Source organism: Stegastes partitus, unplaced genomic scaffold, assembly GCF_000690725.1.
Source record: "Stegastes partitus isolate 25-593 unplaced genomic scaffold, Stegastes_partitus-1.0.2 Scaffold422, whole genome shotgun sequence".
NCBI lineage: Eukaryota > Metazoa > Chordata > Actinopteri > Pomacentridae > Stegastes > Stegastes partitus.
In genome coordinates this window covers 279,143-288,912 of record NW_007578153.1, presented here as the reverse complement: position 1 = coordinate 288,912, position 9,770 = coordinate 279,143, and the positions used below count along the sequence as shown (strand labels likewise).

At 39.5% G+C, this 9,770-nt stretch overlaps 1 protein-coding gene across 1 annotated transcript in view; it reads left to right on the top strand.

The window, feature by feature from the left end:
* The window catches only part of trappc9 (trafficking protein particle complex subunit 9), a 254,895-nt gene that overhangs the window by 96,534 nt on the left and 148,591 nt on the right, over nucleotides 1-9,770 (top strand). The window contains exon 14 of the mRNA XM_008285913.1: nucleotides 2,161-2,279. Within this exon, the coding sequence (XP_008284135.1) occupies nucleotides 2,161-2,279 (119 nt within the window). The remainder of the gene's footprint in view (nucleotides 1-2,160; nucleotides 2,280-9,770) is intronic.

Here is a 9,770-nt window from a genome sequence, read left to right as displayed (position 1 = left end):
AAACTGGATATTTTACACAGAAGTAAACTAAAGCAGATTTGTTGCTTCTAGCTGATGACTTTAGCTTTTGCCAGCTGAATTTAGATCGGTCGATATACCAGTCTACAATTTCATTTAGCGGACGCTTTTATCCGAAGCGATGTACGTCTGAGAGCAGATACAACACAAGCAAGGATCTAGTCAGGAGAAAACAATCTGGATAAGTGTCATCGAACAAGTTCAAGTGTGACAGGGCCTTGATGCCAGTAACAGGTCGTGTGGGAGGAAATAGGAATTTTGTTTTTGTTTGTTTGTTTGTTTTCAGTCTGTCGAGTGCAAAGGTGTTCAGGTGTTATACAAATGCTGACGCTGTGTGAGTTGGTTGATAAGTCAGTTACCAAAAGTCAGTGACTACATGCAGTATGTGCTGCTAAATGTCGGAGACTGGAAGATTACAACATCACCATAAACTCTGATATACTAGCATCTTGACTCCTGTGCTCTGGGTGTTTAACAGCAGGTCTTACATAAGCAGTAATTATAACATCAGAGCACAGTGAGTTAATGACATGCCCCTTGCTTATGGAAATACATTTGAACAGACAAACCCATTACTTGTACTTTTACTCTTTTGCTCTTGTGTTTGGGAAAGTCTAAAAAAAAAAACCTTCTACACTTTCGATATGTCAACTGTTGCTCTTCTTGCAAAGTCGTTTTGGCTTCAGGAGAAGTCCCAGGCCTGCCATGCTGAGCTATGGCTGCTGTGGAACAACTGGATGAACACTATTTAGTGATTGTATCCAGTGGAAAAAAAACAGACTGTACTGTATGTAGCATGACCATAGATGACTAAAAAGACAGAGCATAGCATATATTTAAACCCCAAAAAACATAATTGTAAACTGTACATTTTTCTTGTTGCTGTGTTCTCTGGTTTCTGCACAAAGAAATGGCGTTTTACAATGAAATTCAACAGTTCATACACATTGACCGGCTGTACAGGATGTACAATAACTCCTTAGATACTAGTATCTGTGTACAGACAGACACAAGAAGTTTTTCCAATCACACATTATGAAATTGACTTACTAAATAAAATTAATATGCATTTATACTCCTACCTTTGATCCAAAGCAACAAGAGAAGGATTGTTTCCTAGGTATCATCAAGTAATTATAAGGCACATGGTTCTTATGAGAAATCACTAAATGAACAAGAGCTAGAGGAGGAAAATTGAGTACATTAAAAAAAATAATGAAATCGATTCATCACAAAATAGCTCCTATAAAAATCTGTAATTCATCAGACTGCTGCTGTAACAGAGTGAGAATGTTTGCCTCACCACTCTGCTAACTGCTGTTTAATGATAGTATTGTCTCCATACTTAGTTACAGTCGTGACTCCATAATCCCACACTGAATGTAAAACCTTCTTTTATGTCGGATAGCAAAGCTGTCGGATTATCAAGACGGAGGTCGAGGTACGAGGAGGGCTTGATGCTTGAAGGGCAATTTGTTGTTAATTATTGTTCATAGTCGTTATAACTAGTAGGGATGGTCCGAATAGGTCTCTGGATATTCAGCCTAATTAATCATAAATATATTTGGCGCAGTCGGGGGGACCACTTTTACCCCGGGGGTGCGCTCTGATGGGGTGGAAGTGGCCGGAATGCACGGGCAGTACTTGGCTGCTGATGCTAGTTTAGAATAGTGGTCACAGTTCGGCCGCCACCGCCACCATACGTGTTTATTTCCGTAAACACTGAGCACGCTCGCTGCATGTGACGTCGTCGTGTCCTCTTCTGCGAATGCGGGACAGTTTTGGGTCGTCTGAACTTCACACAGCAGATCACATACAAGTTGCATTGAACTGGAAATGTGAACAAACTCGCAAAAAAATTGAGCATCAAGTCCTGCAGTGTGAACGTGGCCAATCTGTCGGATTGTTAATTCAGATATTACGCCGTTATCCTTATTGGTGACATAAAATGTCATGTCAGAGTCGGAATCCAAGGCTATTTTAATGGGTTCCGTTCGTTTTTCCTAAAAACCTGTCGGATAGCAAGGTTTTCGGATTGTTAAGGGTCAGATTGTCGAGTCACGACTGTATTTTATGGTTGTTGTTGGTTTTGTTGTTGTTGTTGTTTTTCACTAAATGTGTGGTCCGGTGGTGTCTTTTCAGATGGAATCAGCGTGACAGGCCTACCCATCTCCAGTCCGCTCCGCCAAGTCCTCAAACCCAGGCCCGAGAACAAGCCCGTCAGCAGTGAGTCCGGCAAGGCAGAGTACAGCCATGTTAAGGTGAATACACAAAAGCCTCTGAAAAGTGCATGAAACAATGCAAGACCTGTTGTTTTGCTTAGACCTGCATCAAAATGCAAGCAGTGGGTTCGTTTTGTTTGTGGTTTGTGTTTTCTGACTTGTGCTATCTGACTGCACCTTTTTCTGCAAATAATGAATATCTTGGGTTTGGATGTTGAACCCTCTCCCTTTGCTCTGCCTCTGTCTTGCTTTCCACAGGAGTAATTGTTTGCACAACGTGTGCATGTCTTTGCAGGAGTTAAGGTAGAACGCTGGCATTATTTCCTAACGAGGTGCACCTTTTGGTGTACCTATAGAAAGGACATTGACTTCATCTGGACAGTGTCTCTCCTTGTCTCCAGATGCACTCTGCTCTTTGAATCCGAGTTCCAGCATAGGCATTGAAATGAAAGGAAAAGAGGCGAGACATGCAGAATGAGAATGTGCTGGATGGAGCTGAGCAGCAGGGGATTTGTTGAAGACTTGTGGATGTCTGAGGGGTAGAAATGGGCGATCTGACAGTATCAGGGTTCTAAGGGTCACCTGTAGCACAATAACCACACCGCCGGCAAGTGTGGTGGCTACGTTGTGTTAGCTTTGGACACCAGAGGAACACTTTTCTCTATTCTGTGAATCGTCAGGAGAGAAAACAGCATTGATGTTTAATGTTTAGATGTGCTGCCAAACAAAATCAGCTTTTCTGTCTTTGCTTAGAAAAGTTGGACAGAATGTTGACAAATAGTTGAAATATACCAGAGGACATTTCTAAGTAAACTTCAGGCAACTTTTTTTTAGAGTGGATTTACAGAAAGAGCAACAATTTGCATGACAACTTTGAAAAATAATTACATAATTTTCCAGAAAAAGGTGTTAACGACTAACACTGATTATAGTGTACATGCAGGAGTTAACCATGTTCACTGGGTTCATTTGTCATACTGTGTATACACTAACACCAGTAGCACTAGTTTTGCATAATTTCTCCACAGCCTGATATTGTTATGCTTTATCCTAACAGAACGATTCTGGTGTACCTTTTTATCTACAATTGTTATCTGCATTTTGCACCAGGCCTGAACTATACAGTGAAATATTTTCAAAATCACAACATGGCCAAGTGCAATATCCAGATCACAGGAGCTGCTATTTATTTTTTGATAGAGATAAAATCTTTCACAACATTAAGTTATAAATAAAGCACTGTGGTGCGACAAAGAGAACCCAGCCTACAAATCATATTCTCCACATGTAGGGGAATGTGTTTGTTAGGCAGAGATCACGGCAACGTCACATCATCAATTTTATAGATTTTCTTCTCAATGAAGAAGGAAAAAAAAACTACCCTTCCTACTAAAACTGGATTTTATATTGTAATTGCAACATCTGACAAGATAATTGTAATTCGATTTATTTTTGGCCTTACTTTACACTTGTTTGATGTATTTTTGTTGCTATCAGGGTAGATAAAACACATTTCTACCCATGTACCTGAATTATTTAGATAGTAAAATGTGATTTCCATACCACAGAGTATATCTTCAGTTTAGCAGTTTCTCTTCAGTTCCTTAAGGTGGACNAAACTGGATATTTTACACAGAAGTAAACTAAAGCAGATTTGTTGCTTCTAGCTGATGACTTTAGCTTTTGCCAGCTGAATTTAGATCGGTCGATATACCAGTCTACAATTTCATTTAGCGGACGCTTTTATCCGAAGCGATGTACGTCTGAGAGCAGATACAACACAAGCAAGGATCTAGTCAGGAGAAAACAATCTGGATAAGTGTCATCGAACAAGTTCAAGTGTGACAGGGCCTTGATGCCAGTAACAGGTCGTGTGGGAGGAAATAGGAATTTTGTTTTTGTTTGTTTGTTTGTTTTCAGTCTGTCGAGTGCAAAGGTGTTCAGGTGTTATACAAATGCTGACGCTGTGTGAGTTGGTTGATAAGTCAGTTACCAAAAGTCAGTGACTACATGCAGTATGTGCTGCTAAATGTCGGAGACTGGAAGATTACAACATCACCATAAACTCTGATATACTAGCATCTTGACTCCTGTGCTCTGGGTGTTTAACAGCAGGTCTTACATAAGCAGTAATTATAACATCAGAGCACAGTGAGTTAATGACATGCCCCTTGCTTATGGAAATACATTTGAACAGACAAACCCATTACTTGTACTTTTACTCTTTTGCTCTTGTGTTTGGGAAAGTCTAAAAAAAAAAACCTTCTACACTTTCGATATGTCAACTGTTGCTCTTCTTGCAAAGTCGTTTTGGCTTCAGGAGAAGTCCCAGGCCTGCCATGCTGAGCTATGGCTGCTGTGGAACAACTGGATGAACACTATTTAGTGATTGTATCCAGTGGAAAAAAAACAGACTGTACTGTATGTAGCATGACCATAGATGACTAAAAAGACAGAGCATAGCATATATTTAAACCCCAAAAAACATAATTGTAAACTGTACATTTTTCTTGTTGCTGTGTTCTCTGGTTTCTGCACAAAGAAATGGCGTTTTACAATGAAATTCAACAGTTCATACACATTGACCGGCTGTACAGGATGTACAATAACTCCTTAGATACTAGTATCTGTGTACAGACAGACACAAGAAGTTTTTCCAATCACACATTATGAAATTGACTTACTAAATAAAATTAATATGCATTTATACTCCTACCTTTGATCCAAAGCAACAAGAGAAGGATTGTTTCCTAGGTATCATCAAGTAATTATAAGGCACATGGTTCTTATGAGAAATCACTAAATGAACAAGAGCTAGAGGAGGAAAATTGAGTACATTAAAAAAAATAATGAAATCGATTCATCACAAAATAGCTCCTATAAAAATCTGTAATTCATCAGACTGCTGCTGTAACAGAGTGAGAATGTTTGCCTCACCACTCTGCTAACTGCTGTTTAATGATAGTATTGTCTCCATACTTAGTTACAGTCGTGACTCCATAATCCCACACTGAATGTAAAACCTTCTTTTATGTCGGATAGCAAAGCTGTCGGATTATCAAGACGGAGGTCGAGGTACGAGGAGGGCTTGATGCTTGAAGGGCAATTTGTTGTTAATTATTGTTCATAGTCGTTATAACTAGTAGGGATGGTCCGAATAGGTCTCTGGATATTCAGCCTAATTAATCATAAATATATTTGGCGCAGTCGGGGGGACCACTTTTACCCCGGGGGTGCGCTCTGATGGGGTGGAAGTGGCCGGAATGCACGGGCAGTACTTGGCTGCTGATGCTAGTTTAGAATAGTGGTCACAGTTCGGCCGCCACCGCCACCATACGTGTTTATTTCCGTAAACACTGAGCACGCTCGCTGCATGTGACGTCGTCGTGTCCTCTTCTGCGAATGCGGGACAGTTTTGGGTCGTCTGAACTTCACACAGCAGATCACATACAAGTTGCATTGAACTGGAAATGTGAACAAACTCGCAAAAAAATTGAGCATCAAGTCCTGCAGTGTGAACGTGGCCAATCTGTCGGATTGTTAATTCAGATATTACGCCGTTATCCTTATTGGTGACATAAAATGTCATGTCAGAGTCGGAATCCAAGGCTATTTTAATGGGTTCCGTTCGTTTTTCCTAAAAACCTGTCGGATAGCAAGGTTTTCGGATTGTTAAGGGTCAGATTGTCGAGTCACGACTGTATTTTATGGTTGTTGTTGGTTTTGTTGTTGTTGTTGTTTTTCACTAAATGTGTGGTCCGGTGGTGTCTTTTCAGATGGAATCAGCGTGACAGGCCTACCCATCTCCAGTCCGCTCCGCCAAGTCCTCAAACCCAGGCCCGAGAACAAGCCCGTCAGCAGTGAGTCCGGCAAGGCAGAGTACAGCCATGTTAAGGTGAATACACAAAAGCCTCTGAAAAGTGCATGAAACAATGCAAGACCTGTTGTTTTGCTTAGACCTGCATCAAAATGCAAGCAGTGGGTTCGTTTTGTTTGTGGTTTGTGTTTTCTGACTTGTGCTATCTGACTGCACCTTTTTCTGCAAATAATGAATATCTTGGGTTTGGATGTTGAACCCTCTCCCTTTGCTCTGCCTCTGTCTTGCTTTTCACAGGAGTAATTGTGTGCACAACGTGTGCATGTCTTTGCAGGAGTTAAGGTAGAGCGCTGGCATTATTTCCTAACGAGGTGCACCTTTTGGTGTACCTATAGAAAGGACATTGACTTCATCTGGACAGTGTCTCTCCTTGTCTCCAGATGCACTCTGCTCTTTGAATCCGAGTTCCAGCATAGGCATTGAAATGAAAGGAAAAGAGGCGAGACATGCAGAATGAGAATGTGCTGGATGGAGCTGAGCAGCAGGGGATTTGTTGAAGACTTGTGGATGTCTGAGGGGTAGAAATGGGCGATCTGACAGTATCAGGGTTCTAAGGGTCACCTGTAGCACAATAACCACACCACCGGCAAGTGTGGTGGCTACGTTGTGTTAGCTTTGGACACCAGAGGAACACTTTTCTCTATTCTGTGAATCGTCAGGAGAGAAAACAGCATTGATGTTTAATGTTTAGATGTGCTGCCAAACAAAATCAGCTTTTCTGTCTTTGCTTAGAAAAGTTGGACAGAATGTTGACAAATAGTTGAAATATACCAGAGGACGTTTCTAAGTAAACTTCAGGCAACTTTTTTTTAGAGTGGATTTACAGAAAGAGCAACAATTTGCATGACAACTTTGAAAAATAATTACATAATTTTCCAGAAAAAGGTGTTAACGACTAACACTGATTATAGTGTACATGCAGGAGTTAACCATGTTCACTGGGTTCATTTGTCATACTGTGTATACACTAACACCAGTAGCACTAGTTTTGCATAATTTCTCCACAGCCTGATATTGTTATGCTTTATCCTAACAGAACGATTCTGGTGTACCTTTTTATCTACAATTGTTATCTGCATTTTGCACCAGGCCTGAACTATACAGTGAAATATTTTCAAAATCCCAATATGGCCAAGTGCAATATCCAGATCACAGGAGCTGCTATTTGTTTTTGATAAAGATAAAATCTTTCACAACATTAAGTTATAAATAAAGAGAACCCAGCCTACTAATCATATTCTCCAGATGTAGGGGAATGTGCTTGTTTAGATCACGGCAACGTCACATCATCAATTTTATATATTTTCTTCTCAATGAAGAAGAAAAAAAGAATTACCCTTCCTACTAAAATTGGATTTTATATTGTAATTGCAACATCTGACAAGATAATTGTAATTCGATTTATTTTTGGCCTTACTTTACACTTGTTTGATGTATTTTTGTTGCTATCAGGGTAGATAAAACACATTTCTACCCATGTACCTGAATTATTTAGATAGTAAAATGTGATTTCCATACCACAGAGTATATCTTCAGTTTAGCAGTTTCTCTTCAGTTCCTTAAGGTGGACACTGGTCTGATGATGCATTAGGATGTAACACAACACCGATGGACTATTAGATGAGATCGCCCTGCACTGAACAACTGACTCAGAAAAAATATTGGTAAATAATTGGAATACTGAAAATAATCTACACCTCAGTATTTAAAGCTTTTCTGTTGATATAATGATAATTATGTATCATAGAAAGTCACGAGTTCATACAGTAGTAGTTTGTTTGTGCTCTGTACAAACAAAAAAACCACCTATCACCTGTATTTATTGAACATTAACATGATACTTATGGGTCAAGATTTTAAGCTATAAGAGCCTCTTTCTGTATAATTTCTAGATATGTTCATGGCAGTTTATTCTCGGTGGATTTCAGAGATTCTGGCTGCTTGAAAGAGCAGCTGCTGCCTGTTGTATCAGTTTGTGTGAGATTTTCCATCCCACGATCTGCAAATCCTCCTCATCCTGCACAGAAACACCGCTAGTAAAACGCTAAATTCAGTCCCGTTCGGATCTGTTGCGTGACCTGATAGATATCCACTACCTGTACTGCAAAGGGGAAAAAGAACCAGCCATTGTTACAGCGAGCTTTGCATTTTAATCAGTGGTTAGGCTTATTAGAGGCACAGTTTGACTGACATGTCTGGGTTTCATAGCGGAGTATAGTTTTCGAACCTTGTTTAAAGTAAAGCCAATTACATAAGAACTCTTTTCCTGCTGGACGTCTGCCTTAAAGCAGGTTGTGAAGACGTGAGCTGCTTCGTCGTTCACTTTTTGTACATCTGCTGTTGAACATGCAGTTAGACACCGAGGTGATTCATTTCACTGCATGCTCAACAAAAACCTGTCCGATGATGTGTCTTTATACTGTAGTAAGTTTATTCTGAGTTCCCAGCTGTGTGACTCATCGTCATCCGACTCAAACCCACAGCGCCCAGCATGCACTTGATGTCTGTTGACGTATCAGGGGTGGACAGGTACAACACTGTTAAATGTACATACGAGCAACGTTACGCAACACAACAGGTTCAGTGTTTTTGGTTTATCGAGGTAGATTTTAACTTGGAGGAAGGAAGATTTTTAGTCCCTTGTAGTAGAAATGACATTTTATCTTTTGACAACATCTCAGCTTTAATTTAGTGCTTTATTAACACATTTGACAAGACTGCATTTGAAGTTAGAAATGTAATAGAGATTACAGTGACTATTAGATGTTTCCTGCCAGGCCAGTGTCTGTCAGAATTGGGGGTAGACAGATTGTTTTTTCAAAACCGATAGAGATAATTAATATTTGAAACCGATATACATTTGCATTAAAAAATAAATAAATAAAAATAACACAAAAGGCAACACAAGTCTTTATTGATATACCTTTGTTTACTTATGTTTTACATAAGTTTAACTAAAGGTGAACTTTTCAACATTTATCTCTAAGTGTTGAGGCCATTACTTGTGAGCCAATTAGAAGTGGGCAGGACATTGCTTGAGGAGTATTTTTTGTATTTAACGTTATGCAAACAACACAAACATGACTTGAAGTACAGAGAACTCAAAAATGTTTTTGTCCAGTACAACAAAGGTGCAATTCCTTCCCTCCACTATGAGAAACGACAAACTAAAAGTCATTTTAAATAAAATCTTTTTAAATGGAAATGACATATACAGCTTTTTCCCAACTTCCCACAGCTGGTAAAGATTCTGGGGGAAAAAATAGTGCCTGTACATATTGTGCATATCTGACTATTTGATTTTTTCCATTAGTTTCCATGCTTGTCTCCTATCTGGTCTGTATAGGCCCTGAATTTTTTCCACATGGCACGTCCTTTGCAACTGAATTGCTCAGTTCGTCTTGATTGCACTAAGAATCGGATCATTCTTTGTTTTTTACAGAAACAGGTTAATATCTATCCATCCATCCATCCAGGTTAATACAGAGGCTAATTTTCTAAAGAAGACGTGAACTAAAGTGATTTTGATGAAATATCACAATTTTGATCCAAATTTAGCGACATTTCAGAATCAAGCTAAAAGTCACACATAACAAGTTCAAGGACTGTTGGAAAGTTGAAAATCCAGCAATTATTGTTTTTATGGTTTCAAG